The sequence below is a fragment of the Molothrus aeneus genome, chromosome 16 (genome assembly GCF_037042795.1).
Source record: "Molothrus aeneus isolate 106 chromosome 16, BPBGC_Maene_1.0, whole genome shotgun sequence".
Taxonomy (NCBI): Eukaryota; Metazoa; Chordata; class Aves; order Passeriformes; family Icteridae; genus Molothrus; species Molothrus aeneus.
Genome location: NC_089661.1, coordinates 12,330,964 through 12,345,568, shown reverse-complemented (window position 1 = coordinate 12,345,568; position 14,605 = coordinate 12,330,964). Strand labels below are relative to the sequence as shown.

General features: G+C 46.0%; 1 protein-coding gene across 1 annotated transcript in view; it reads left to right on the top strand.

The window, feature by feature from the left end:
• Window positions 1-1,709: 1,709 nt before the first annotated feature.
• GNA12 (G protein subunit alpha 12) overlaps window positions 1,710-14,605 on the top strand; it is a 36,330-nt gene continuing 23,434 nt past the window's right edge. The window contains exons 1-2 of the mRNA XM_066560569.1: window positions 1,710-2,030; window positions 13,448-13,663. Coding sequence (XP_066416666.1) covers window positions 1,710-2,030; window positions 13,448-13,663 — 537 coding nt within the window. The remainder of the gene's footprint in view (window positions 2,031-13,447; window positions 13,664-14,605) is intronic.

The following is a 14,605-nucleotide window of genomic DNA, read 5'->3' as shown; positions in this document are numbered from 1 at the left end:
TACAAGGAGGCTGGAGAGGAACTTTTGACAGGGTGGTGACAGGACGAGGGGGAATAGCCATATGCTGAAGAGAGATGAATTTAAATTGGATATTAGGAAGAAATTGTTCCCTGTGAGGGTGGGGAGGCCCTGGCACAGGTTGCCCAGAGAAGCTGGGGCTGCTCCAGCCCTGGAAATGTCCAAGGTCAGATTAGATGAAGCTTGGAGCAACGTGGGATAGGGGAAGGTATCCCTGCCATGGCAGGGAATGAAACAAGATGAGCTATAAGGTCCTTTCCAACCCAAACCAGCTAGGACTCAGCATCCTCAATATTCTGTGAAATCCCAGTCATTCTGTAGTTTCCCTCATCTCTCTATTCTTGTGTCCCATCTTTGGAACAGGCCTGGGGAGGATAAACAATCTGAAACTTAAACTGGAATAGATGTTTATGCCATAAATACTTGTAAGCACAGACAGAAGTAATGCAGAAAGGACAAATAATCTCATAGAAGTGAGGACATGTGCCTTTATGATTTCATTCTGCAGCCAGAAGGTCTGGGATCCCAGCCACTGCTCGCTGATCACACACCAGCTGCTTCCCAAAATGGTTTTTCCCTTCCAGTACCTAATCACGAGACCGAGGGGGATTTTCTTTCAAAGGTGTACTTTGATACTTTAATCCCCACCTCTGCAGCAGCGGGGCCCTGGATTGGTGCAGGTTTGTTTGAGGAGTTACCCCGATGGCAGCAGGGGCTGGAGCACCCAGGGCAGCCCCAGGGCAATGGGCTCAGCCTGGGCCGGATCCCCCTGGGATCAGCTCCTGGGGGGTGGAGGGAAAAATCCCCTCGTGGTTTAATCTGGCTGAGCAAGGATCTGCGGATGCTGCAGCGCTAGGGACGTTTGTTCCCTGATGACGTCAGTGATGACACGTTTTTTACGTCACTGCATGTTGTCTGGTGAGAACAAACCCCACTGGGTTCTGACCCACCTGTTACAAACAGCGCCCCGGTACCGCCGGCTCGGGACCCCAAGGGCCCGCCCAGGCCCCGCCGCGGCCCCGCCGCGGCGGCTCCGCCTGACGTCATCCCGGACGCGCCATGACGTCACGCCGTATCCCGTGTTGTTGGCGTGACGTCACGCCACGGACGGTGCGCCCACCACCCAGGCCCCGCCTCCGGCAGCGAGGCCACGCCCTCTCGCTGCTGATTGGTGCTCGCGCCCCTGTCCTCGCCCCCTCCCGGCACTGCCCGCCCTGCCTTGCCCTGAGTCGCGTCGCCCTCTTGGTCCCGCCCTGCTTCCCGGTTCATCCAATTAGAGAACGGAAGCGTTGAGCGATCGCGCTGCCACCCAATGAGAGCGGCGCGGGCTCCTCCCCGCGCGGGCGGCGGCGCTCAGGGCAAGGGGCCGGGGCCGCGTGTCCCCCGCCCGCCGCGGCACTGCCGCGACCCCGCGCCGAGGGCTCCGGGTGCCTCCCGCCGCCCCCGGCCCCGCGCAGCCCCCTCGGAGCGGCCGCGCCCCCTCCCCGGGCAGGGCCTGCGGGCCGCGCCCCGCCGCCCGCACCCCTCCCCCGGCCGAGCCGGAGCGAGGAATGGGCGGTCCCGGCCCGTAGCCCCCGGCTGCGGCTGCTCCTCCTCCCGGTCGCAGCGTCTCGGCGGCCTCCGCCCGATGCTGGCGGAGCTCGGGGTCTCGGCGGCGGCGTTGTGAGCGCTCCGGCCGGGCCGCCGCCGCCATGTCCGGCGTGGTGCGCACCCTGAGCCGCTGCCTGCTGCCGGCCGAGGCCGCGGGCCGCGCCGGGGAGCAGCCGCGGAGGGACGGCAAGGAGCGGAGCCGCGATGCCGAGCGGGAGGCGCGGCGGCGCAGCCGGGAGATCGACGCGATGCTGGCCCGGGAGCGGCGCGCCGTGCGCCGCCTCGTCAAGATCCTGCTGCTGGGCGCCGGCGAGAGCGGCAAGTCCACCTTCCTCAAGCAGATGCGGATCATCCACGGCCGCGAGTTCGACCAGAAGGCGCTGCTGGAGTTCCGGGCCACCATCTACGAGAACATCCTCAAGGTGAGGGGCGGCCGAGGGGAGCGGGGTTGGAGGCCGGCACATCCCGCGGCGCCCGGAGCTCGGGCCGTGCCCTCGGGAAGGGATGTGAGGGCTCGGCCGGGGCGGCGGCTGCGCCCCCCTCCTGCCCCGCCGCCGCTCCCGGTGCTCCGGGACCGGGCTCGATGCAGGTGTTTGGGAGGGCGGGCACCTTTGGGCTGCCGGGACCCGGGCAATGTGGGTTCCGGCGATTCCCGGCTGAAGGCTTCCGTGGAAAAGGCTCCAAGGAAATTTCCTTGCAAAGGGGATTGAGAAAAGCTTTGTGGAAACGCAGAGGAAGGAGGATATAGGTGTGGCCTGCCTTCTGGAAAAAACATTATGAGAGCATCCTCGAAGTCGGAATTGGAGAAACTTCAAGGTTTGAAGAAATGAGGAGGAATTTCTCTGCTTTTGCAAAGTGTCCCCAGTCTGTGCACCTGGAGATGGGACAAGAAAGGGCTCCTCGTACAGATGTTATGGCTGCGAGTGGTTGTTACTTACTTGGTGCATCGTTAGAAATGCAGGAGTGTAGGCCCGCAGAGCTGGGCACTGTGGGGTGTTACCAAACCTGGAGCCGAAATGGAAATAACTCTGCTTTGGTGCCTTTGCAGGAAAGTTTTCTTTCAGTGTGTGTGCAGGTTTTGTAGTGCTGGCAGCGTGTTTCTCTATTGACTGGAGACTCTAAAAGCTGCTGGTAGAACCTTTGGTCTACAGACCAGTATTTCCATAACTGGGGAAAGGCAACCTTGACAAATACTGTTCCTTTCAGGGATACAGCCTTGATGCCCTGTGCAGGTAGAAGTGATCACATTTTAGAAAATACATGAAGATACATGAAAAGCTCACTCAGGAGTGTTTCTCTCTTCATCTTCATAATCTTTCCCTAAAAGAAATGCTGCTTTCCTGCCTATATTTTTCTGTAGGACCGTCACCATTCTTTTGTGGGCATGGATTTGTGAGGCTTTGTGAGATTTCATAGAAAGTTAAAGGAAAGGGAACTGTGCAAGTTAAAGATAACGAGTTACTTTTGAGTTTCCAGATTCGTGTTTAAATAGAAGCTTTATGTGCACTTAATAAGTGCATGCATACAATGACTCTTGTTTTTAAGAATGCTGCTATTCCATAAAGGGCTTTCACTTCTGTTAATGAACAGGAAAATTGTTGTCTAATGTTCTTTTCTTTTTTTTTTGTCCATTTCCAGGCTGGAGCCCATTAACTGCAAGAAAGTTGAAATTCAGAAGCTTCTCTCTGATTGTAGTTATGTGAGCAAAGAGAGTGTTATGATTTTTTAAATCTATATTCCTAGAAATAAGGGGTCTTATTCTAGGTCTTAATGCGTATTGTGGTCCTGTCAGTGATTTTTTTTTTTTTTTTTTTTTGCTGCTGCTAATTTCAAGCGGTAGGAGAAGCTTTTAGGGAAGCAATTTGTGAAAATGGAAAAATCTGAGACTCCTTCCTCTTTAAGTTGTCTAAGCAGTAGCAGTTGTGGTAAAATGATGTAATATTTTATGTATGCAGAAGGTGTAGAGCTTTCAGCAGTAGAACTCGGTGTGCTTTGGAAAGAAAAGTGTCTCCTCCTTGTAGTAGGGGAGGCAGAGTCACACACTTGAAACACTCCTGGGTAGATTTGCAGAATTCAAAGTAGAATCCTGGTCCTCAAGATAGCAGTCAGGTGTTCTGATAGTTAACAGCACTTCTTGGACTATGTCAGTCGAACCTTTTAAACTCTTCTAATCCTGAAAATGAAATTTGGAAGTAGCTTTAAAGTGGGTTAATATGGTTCAGCAGATTGATTGCCCTTTTGGCCTTGCAGGTGGTGACTTGGGAGTGTTAAGGTTAGGTTAGGCTTCTCCTTTGGGTACATGTCAGACTCTTCCTTCCCTTGCTTTTCCAGATAACACAGGTGGCTCTTGTATACAATAATGCAATTTAGGCTCCTCCCATATGTTTTTGGGGAATGGCTTGGGAAGAGTCACTCTGGAAAAAGTAGGCAGAAGGAGGAAGAGCAAACAAGAGAGCTGGAAGAGTTTTCTGGTGGGAAGGCAGTAGATGTTTTGTTTGCATTTTTGCTCATCTGAGAGAAGCCTGATAAAACCTTGATATTCTGGCACAATCATCAGGAAGAAATCAAATACCAGGACAGAATAACAGCTTCCAAAACAGTGATTGTCAGTGCTTTTATTTTAGGGTAATTGTGTAATACTCTCTTGCATTAAACGTGGATACACATCCAGTGTTTAAAGTAAACTTTCTTAGCTTCTTTGACAGTGTCAGTTGTCAAGTGCACGAGATTGCTGCTCTTTCTGTAACAGTGTTTAGACTGCAGGTCCTTTTCACTTTTTCAGGAAGTTCAATGATCACTGGTTAAGACTTAACGAAGCCAAGATCCCCATGTGTTTAACTGGCAATAAAAGATCTCAGATGAATTTTTAGTACTGTATGTGGGCAATGTGAAGTGGAAATGATCCTATCAAGTAGCATTTAAATCTGTGTGACATTGTCAAGTACAGCTGCAGCAGCCTTAGCCCGTTTTTCCACACAGTCCTCAGCATGGTCAGACAATGGTCCCCCTAAGCTTCTGCAACACTGAGATCTGAGTTAGAAATGCAGTGTAAATCTCTGGGATTAAATGGTCAATTTTCATTTTCCAGCCATGACTAAACTCCTCTCTGAAGGAGGAGCATTCCTACTCTTGTAACAGTGCTGGTTATTTCTGAAATGCTTTTTGCAGTGGTGTTTAAGCAACTGTACAGCTTATGGAGAATGAAGAAACTGCTTCAGAGAACACAATGTGAAACCTCTCTGAAAATAACAGTGCTAAGCATGAATTGACATTAGTGTCAGCTTCCACTTCATTTTGAGTTTTCACCTTCTTGCCTTTCTGATATCTTCTTAATGCTGAGTTCTTTGCTTACCCTGTTCTCTCTGGTTCTCATCTCCCATTTTGGGGAAACCCTAGTCAGAAACAAAATGCTGAAACAAAATAAACCTATGATACAGAATTTACTTTTCCATTTAGTACAGGTGATGGTTCAGGGCCTTGCTAGCTTTTTCTGGCATTTGTGGGATGGTGTTCAAATACAAGAGTTTTGCTTTGGTTTAAGGTAAATAGTCATTGGTTAACTCGGGTTTTGCTTGTTAATCGAGGCTAAGTTTCAAAGTAACTTTTTGGAACTTTTTGATGACTGAAGTGAAAAGCAGTAGTGTTAATGTTCTGGTATGAGTACACAGGCTTCAGGACTTCAGCACACCCACCTGGAAAAGGAAAGTGCACAGGACAGGGCTGTCTGGCTGCCCAGGCCTGAGTTTTAAGGTGACTCTTGCCTATGTTGGAAAACTGTCATGTACCTTAAGTTTCAAATCTAAGCAATGTGTGGTGGTATTACAGAGCACTTTGATGCTTTTTAACTGGAGCTACAGGAATTTTCTGATACCTTCCATCCAAAACAGATGGGTTGCCCTTGCTACTCTATTTGCTTCCTTTGATAAAAGTTAAAGAGCTCAGACACTCAACGGGTCCCAACTCTGATGTTCCTTGTCTAAATGTTTTTCTGTTTCAAGTATGTGAATATCATGCTGCTTAAAAAAACCCGGTTTAGTTGCATAAGAAAATAATTACAGCAATCTACAAGCACCAGAGTGGTGCTTGCACCAGCTTGTTTAGGAGATTTTGATCTGAAGAGAGAAAAAGTTCAGCTTTTAGAAGCCTGAAGTATAATCTGTTGAGCTCTTTTGGTAATGTTAGTTTTCCTGTTGAGAATGGAAATACCAGCTCAAGGTTGCAGTACATCCAAGAGTGTTTTCTTCTTGTTTTTGGCCTGAAGTGTAATGATTGACTAAGGAATTAAAAAGCCTGGAATTGCAGAGGGAAGGACTACACAGGAAATTATGTGTGATCATTTGTGAGCTCTGAGTGGGGAAAAAAACAAGGAAAGATTCCGAACATGTAAAATCTTTGAGGAACAATCCTTTGGGGCTTTTGAGTGCAGCTGCAATACACGAGGGGATACCTGAGAGCATTTCTCCTTGCCAGCAGGAATATGAGTGGCAGTTAAGCAAAGTAAGTGGCTTGTGCTGAAGGCAGCTTGAAGAACTTTAGACTTCTGCAATTAATACTAAACCTGGACTGTTGCTGGGACTCTGTGTACCTTGAGTGCACCTAAATTGTATTTATAGTGGCTGAAGTAAGGTGGTTGTACCTCCTGTCACCAACAAACAAACCAAGAAAACTCTTTTGCAACTTTCAAGTTGCAGCCAGGTACAGATAGAAACTCTAGCATGTGGAAACAGATTGTTCCTCAGTTTGTTTGGGAGCTACACTTGCAAGCGACCAAGTTACTCATTTCTAATGTAAGCATGTTTCTTTCAGTGGCCTGCAAACTCAGAGGAAATGCATCAGGTAAACGCCAGTTACTCTTTAAATTGCCTTGACTCCACACTTCCCTGGCTTTACATGCAAATGAGTTTGGAAACCCATTAGGAGGTGATGATGGTCACACTCCAGCTGCTGCTTCAGGGCTGGATCCAGCTGTTTGAGGAGCTGGGCTCAGGACAGTGTCAGTCTCCTTTCTGCTGGAACAGCTTCTTTTCAGAGGAGTGACAAGGAGAGCATAGGAACTGTGGTTAATTAGAATCTTTAAATTCAGTATAGAAGTGCTCAAGTTCTGTACTAGAGCAGTCTTTTAATTCTGATTATCTTTACTCTGAGCTTATTTTATTAAGAAAAATAATATTCACTAGTTTATGTAGAAAAGACAAAAAGCCCTGATGAGTCTTGCTGATCTTGTTGTTCCAGGTTCATTTCATCAATGGATCTCTTACTAACTTCCAGTTGGTGTGTTTTCTATGTCTTAAATGTAAATTCCATCAACTCTGGTGGTCCCTTTGCATTTGGGGTGTCCCTTGGTTTGGCTGGGAGTCAGCCATCTCTCTCCATCATGGCAGATACTGGAAGAGGAGTCATGGTCAGTAGTAAATGATAAATACCCATAGCAGTTCCAAAATGGAGCTCACAATGCTCTTGTGATGTAGTCATTAGTATTGCAGAGCATGACTTAGTCCCTGGAGACTGCAGGCACATACTTTGATGTCTTCCAGACAAAAGTTTAGTCACTGAAGTGACTAAATTTGGGAGCTTACTCCCAACTTATTCACTTGGTTAGTTTTATAATTAACTTGGAAACGGTATTGGCAAAAAAAAAAAAAAATTAGCAAATTGTCCTGTAAAAAATGTTTACAGGAAAACTTTGGAGCAAGCTGTAGTTTACATTGTCTGGAAAAGTAAGTTCAATGCAAATTGCAACAAGGAAAAAGCTGCAAGGATTTGGAGGCTGCAGGGTTTCCAAATGAGTTTCCACCCCTTGCCTGGGATTTTTCAGCCTAGTGAAGGTCAGGAGCTGGTCCCAGGCTGGCATTGAATGAGCACAAGTGCTGGGTACTGAATCCATGAGGGCAGCGTGGCAGGGATGCCTCTGGAGCTGCAGATGCTGTGTCCTGTACTGACAGCATGAACTAACTGTGAACTGATATTGGTGGGATGGGCTCAGGGCAAGGAGAAAGCTGCTAATACAAGTCTGAAAGCATCAACTGAGAACTTTTTGTGAGGTCCTGAACGTCATCTCTGAGGTCATCATCTCTACCCTGTGCTGAGTTACACAAGTAAAGTTTGCAGTGGGTATTTTCCTTCTGCTGCATTTATCGTCATTTCACTGGGTTCACTCAAAGACAAGGACTCTTTTCAGAGTTTCCAGACAAGCAGACATCACTGCTGCTCCCAATCCAGAGACTCGGTGGCTAATCCAAATGTTTTTTAATGTTTGTGTTCCTGTGGACTAGGTAAATGACACTTCCCCTTTGTTGCCATTTTTTATTTGTATGCTGGCCTGGAAGGTCTGTCATCTGTGCTGTTTACCCTGCTCTCACCTGGGTGGTACTGGAATATGTGAGTGGTGAAAGGACATGCAGAACTGGGGAGCCTTTTTGTTGTCTAACTGGGCCAACTGGTGCTGCTCCCACCCCTACCCTTGTGTGTGTCTCACCTCACAGCAAACTAATGCACTTTTGATATGAATAGCCAGGTTCTTGGTGATGTTTGCTCACTGGATTGTGGGCTCAGGCAAGTGACAAACCTATCAAACAGAAGAGGGTGGAACTCCACTGCCAGGAAAGATGCCCCTTTTGATGGTACCTCATTTTTTGGCTGTTTTGTAATGTGAAACCTTATCCTGAATGACATTGGGTTCTCTACTGCTGCTTGGCATAATGCTCCAAGGACAGAGATCAAAGGAAAACTCTGTTAATGTTTTTATGATAGTGTGCTGTAAAAATCTGATTGTCTTGCTGTCACTCTGTTTGTAGTAGGTCACCTTCTCTGCAGTGCTCAGACAGCAATTTACAAACAGTGCATATGATTATATTTGCTAACACTGACAACTTTATTTTTAAAAACTGTGCAGCTGGACCTGTGTTCCTCATCACCTTGTATTGTTCCTCTGGCTCCAAAGAATATCTGTGGGCTGAGGTGGGAGCAATCCTGTTGGCAGCAGCTCTGATATAGATTGGTCTCTGTGAGATGAGATCCCCAGACTTCTGCCAGTTCCTTGTCAACAGCAGAGAGGAAAAACACTCAGTAGGAAACAGGCTGGACTCTGCCTGTGCCTGCAGTGCTCCTGCTGGTTTGCAGCCCTAGGGGAAGACAGCAGTGCCTGTTAGCTGTGACCTGGAGCCCCCAGGGAGGGCTCAGCACCTCTCTCAGGACACTAAAGTCCATAACTGATATGTAGATGCTGGAGATTTTGGGCTTTGCTGGAGGTTGAGCAGTGTATTAATGGTAAAAGTGTAAAAAGTAGCTGCTGTAGTATTTCATGTGTAACAGTTACTCTGTTGTCTATGCTCTCTTACTCAGTAGTAATTCTCTAAAATTATTTGAGAAAATGCACTGTAGGAAACTCTTCTATTTGTATACAAACTCTACACTTGCAGGTTCTCTCTAGACACTGAATCAGGTTTTTTGATCACTTGACTGCATGGAAGAACCTGGCCTTGCCTATGAGCAAGTGCTCCCCAAACCTGTTGTGCCAATTTTATGTTTGGTGCTTAACTGAGGGGTGTTCACTTGGCCTCTGAGTTGGTCCATCTGGTGAAAGGTGTGAGGCTTTAGGGATGATGAATCCTTCAAGTACTGGAGCATATGAATAATTTAAAAAGTGAGTGTTGTGTTTTATGTAGCAGTGTAACTACAGATGTAAGATGTGCTTAAATCATGCTGCCCTTTAAATACTGCAAACATCTCTGGCTTCAAGTGACATTAGCTCATGATAACCTTTCTAATAATTCCCACAAATTCATTTAAATATTACTGAAAAATACAAGAAAACCTGGATTTTTTTTCAAAGCTAGAATGCTTTCAAAAATGAAGGAGAGAAATTGTATTTGAGCCAGTCCTAGTAATGAGCGTTTGTGTAAATGCTCGTAAAACCTTCCTGCTGGTGAGCAGCAAACGTGCTCCAAACAGCTGTGCTGTGTCAGGCTGAGGAGCTCAGCCTCTGTGTGGGACATGGAAAAACAGCCCACAACCAAAATGGGTACGAGCTCAAGGCAATGTGATCCTTTGGTGTGCTCTTCCAGTTATTGGCAGCCTTTGGTTTAGGAAACTCCCCGAGCCAGGATTTGCATCTGGAATGTAATCGAATAGTCCTCTCTGGACCTTGCTTCCATCTATTCTTCTCCATGGCTTTTGGAGTCCATTTATGCTTCTGGCCAACATCCTGTGTAAATGCATTTGGCTGGCTGGGGTTGTGTGAGTTTTGAGTTTGAACTGTTTGATAACTCATATTTGTCTAGCAAGGGGAAGGAGAAAAATAGTCTTTGTCTAGTCCCTTTCTGCAAGTGGTTTGTAATTTCTCTGGATTTCTTGTGTGTTATGCCTTAGCTGTCTTTTCAAATCTATGGATTTCTATATTTAGCATTTTCATCTGTATAAGATGTGCTGCTTCATGAGGTAGATCTCATCACACTCTTGTTTCACCTTTTTCTTTCTTCTACCCTGATTCCATTCAGGTTTTGTGCATGGCAGGGATTTATGCAGTAACTTGATTATATTAAAATTATTAAGAAAGGAATGGAACAGAGAATTTCCTATTTTTTTTTCCTCCCTAGCTGGTGCTTCCATTATGCTGCTGGTTTTCTGTTTTCTAATGCCTGACACTATCCTTATCTGTGACTTTTAATTCTTTCCACCTATGCTTATTCTGGGTCCTGCTTTAAACTGCAGCACAAAAGCTTTAAATCAGTTGAAGTGTTCAGAAGTTTTTTTCCCATCTAAACTTGTTGCATCATTTTTTCCATAGTCCAAATTTGAAAACAGAATGGTAATTAATGGTACTCAGCCTCATAAATGAAAGAGTGAGTTGATATTTTCTATAGTCACAAAAAATCAGAAAAACTGTCAGGAAGGGGGCAGGAAAAGTGTCTTGCTTGTATTTCCAGTAAGTGGAAACCTTTCCTATGGTGACTTGCTCTGCAGATTAATGAGGCAGGGATTATCAAATGCTCAGTGAGCTTGCAAAATACAGTGTTACCAGTAGGTCTGAGATGTGAGAAAAGGAGTACACAGCATCTAAATTTAGTGTTTTCTGTTTCTCCTCATCTTTCTGACATCTGTTTGTAGCATTTATGGAACTGTTTTGTGGAGATGGAGAAATGTTAAGTTTAGATTCATTTTACTGGGGGTTTTGCTGAGTCACACTTAACTGCTAAGAGTTGGGCAGAAGAAACATTGACTATTTTGCTCATTATGTGAAGCTTTCATTCCTGATGTGTTTTAGAGACAGATGTTGAAGCAGATGTGTTCTAAAAATTATGAGAGGTGCTGTGGGTGTGCATAGGACAGCATTCCTGCTAGTTTCTCTCCTGTGTTTTTATTTCCTTCATGCAGTGTGTGTCTGTTTGTCAGTGCTGGTGTCCCACTACTGAATCACTTTGTCCCAGATCAGGCTCTGCATGTGACTTGGTGGCAGCATCTGGAACAGTCAGAGCAATGCTGATGCCACGTGCTCCCCATGGGTGCCCTTGCAGTGGTTGATCCACTCCCACAGGCTTTGTGGGACCTGACTTTAGTTCCTTTTTTTCCTCAGGGAGGGTCAAACCTGCATTTCCAGCGAGCAGCAGATAAGTGATTATTCCAGGACTGGAGCAGTCTGTACGCCCTTGATTGAAACTGTTCTGTGGTTTTCTCCACACAAATAATGAAACTTTCCCTAACAACAAACAGCTTCTTGAGAGCCTCCATGTCTCCAGCAGGAACAAGGAAAGTCAGGACAGCAGCATGGGGAAATGCACTTGGACTGAGGTCCCAGACTCCTTTATCCAAGCAGGAGTTGTGCAGAGCTGCAGGCACTCCTTTGAGAGGCTGTGCAGGGGCTGTGGGGTGGAGAAGGGTTCCACCAGCCCCAGGAAGGTCAGAGCTGTGTGGGCTGGGAGCTCTGTGCAGGGCCCAGGGCAGTGAGGGGACAGGGTGACCCCCGGGGGATGGACGTGGCTGGGGACATGGTGGCCCTTGGGGAGATGGTGGTCACTGTCCCACGCTGTGCTGATTAACCATTTCATACACAGCAGCTCTCACTGAGCAGAGACAAACCTGGCATGGGACACCTAGAAATAACCCTGTCCTGCTGGGCTCAGTCACAACAATCCTCTGGAAAAATCTCCCAAGGTCTTAACTGGGCATGGCTGGGAGCTGACCCTGCCTTCCAGTTGCAGCCACGATGGGAATGTGTGCAAGGGTGGTCTGCAAAAGTGTTTGAAGCTGTGAGGTGCCCTCACAGATGCCATGGAGGCATCTGCAATTCAGAGACAGAGCCTTATAAGTGATTTTCATGCTTCTGTTTGCTAGTGCCCTTCAAATAACCATTGAAAGACTTCTGTTAATAAAGGGATAAACTCTGCAACTGGGAATGAGAGTTGGCTTTTAGTTTGTATGACAGTTACTAAATAGTTATGTCTGGAATTTAAAGCATCAGTTGGTAAATATATTTGATTTTAGTCTTTTCATGGTATTGTGGAGATACATTCTCTATTTCATGAGAAAAAGTAACAATCAGTAGTGAATCATAAATATTTACATTTTTGGGAAGCTGCTGTTCAGGAGCACTGCTAGCTAGTGACAACCACGACACTTCACTTTTCCTATTCTGTGACACTCCACTAAGTTGCTTCTCACTTCCCTCTCTAATCTTGGTTGCTGTTGGGAAGTTGTTGTTGTTGTTGTGTGGTGCTGCTAAAGGACTGGAGAGCAGAAAAGTTCAAGTGTTAATAAAACATACGTGCAGTCTTGGTAGCTTAAAGTGTGCAAAAAAAGAGATCAGTCCAGTAATGTGGAGGCTCTTGTGAGTAGCTGTGGAAACAGAACTTCACTTCTGGAGATTTTTTTATTTTATTTACTTTGGTATCTCTAGAACCAAAGATCAACATAATGAGGGAAGTAATCCAGTATAACCCAGGGATTTTACTTGTGAATTCAGTGGTACTTGAGGTGCTGAGTCACCATTAGCAGATCTGTCCATTACTGAAATGGGGCTCACTATTGAGAAATAAATATTGGCCATTGGAAGCCATTTACTGCAGGTGAAGTTAGAGTCAAGACTGAAGTTTCAAATTTCTTTAACCTCATGTGTTTGGCTTATTGCCATGAATATGAAATTAGGTTTCCATAAAAACTGAAAAATGTGAAAAGAACCAGCTCAGTAATCCTGAATTGAATTTGAGAACTATATCTCTTCACTTCTAGATTTCTTTTCCAGTATTAGAATAGCAAAGCCTACCTGTCACACACTGCTTGGCAAATGTGTGGCAAGTTCAAAAAGTAAGCTGAGTCTCAGGGAAACTGGATCTACTTTCCTGAGCCTGGTAGTTTGGAATCTATGCAATGTCTTCAGTCCTGTGATGCTCCTCTGATCTCCCTAATGCTTGAGAAAGCTGGGATGTCCTTTTTGGTGTCAGAAACCCAAATGCAAAGGAAAAGATGGAAGAAAATGGTTTCAGGCGTGGTGTTACTGTTAAAACTACAGCTATGATGATCACACACCAGTTCTCAGACACTTTTCTTAATTCCCAGACACTTTTCATGCTCTCACTGATGTTTACTTTCATTATCTGTTGGTAGCACTGCTTGTTGCCATAAGCTGTCGCCGCTAATACTTTTTCCACCTGGGGGAATATTTTGTGGCTAAATTGCTTACAGAAGCAGGCTCTATCTTACTTCTGTTGGAGATGTTGCAATAAACAATGTTTTTGCTTCTCTCCTAAGTTCAGTATCACCAGAACAGTGTCAAAAAAATAATCTTCAAGTACCTTCAAGTCCTCAATCTTCATTCACCGACTTTCTTCTCTGAATCGTTCCTTAGGGCTGCAGGGTTCTGGTTGACGCACGGGACAAGCTGGGGATCCCTTGGCAGTACACAGAGAATGAGAAGCATGGGATGTTCCTGATGGCCTTTGAGAACAAAGCTGGGATGCCCATCGAGCCTGCCACCTTCCAGCTCTACGTCCCTGCCCTGGCTGCTCTCTGGAGGGATTCAGGAATCAAGGAAGCCTTCAGCCGCCGCAGCGAGTACCAGCTGGTGAGTACACCCAGCTCCTCGCTGGGAGGAGACAAGTGCTGCACTGTCAGTCTCTCTTCAGCTCAAACACAGCTTGCTACGTGCAAGATGGAGCCACCCTGTTAGCTGTTTGTAGGAGTGCTGTAAATCTGAGCACTTCAGCAGCAGAAACAAGTGGTAATTGGAGCCAAACTTGAAAAACTACATGGCAGTAAGAGGGAGTGGAAAAGTGCACATGACTGGATAAACTGGAAGAGCAAGAGGAACCAAAAAAGGCAGGAATTGGTTGAACTAAAAATATTTTAGCAGCTCAGTAGGTCTGTTCATAGTAGGTCACTGATGAAGGCACACTTAATTTGTAACTTTCCAGTCCTGCCAGCTTGCACTATATTGATACTGGCAAACTCTTCCTGCATGCAGCTCTTTTGAAGTGAATGCAGCACCCATTCAGGCTGCTGCTCCCTGACTGTTTCTTTTCATCCTGACGTCTGCAAGTGAAACTTGGATAAGCAACTGAAAGATGACAGTGAGCATAAAAATGTGCTCTCTTCTCTGCTTTCTTGTTGTTAGGTCTTCATGCTCTTGTGCCAAAATAGCTGCACTTCTGGTATGGGATATGTTTCTGACAGCTGTTCATAATCCACTCCTTTTTCTTCATATGTACAAGATGGAGAGGATTTTTTTTTCCCCTCTCTTTTTCTTCCCTGTTCTGTGGAGCAAGGTACTGATCCAGACAGCCTGGTACCACAACTGCTATGTTATCATGGTTTAATTAGAGGGGTTAAAGGACAGAAACAGGGCTTTGAATGGTCTCCTTTAGATTCTTTTACAAAGGGAGTTGATACAGCTGAAGGAGAACTAGAGAAATTGGATAGTGAAATTCTGATTGTTCCCTCATGCTGCTTCTCTGTGTGGGTTCTCTGGTGTCTGGTACTGTAGTTAAACTCATGCTGCAGCCCTTAG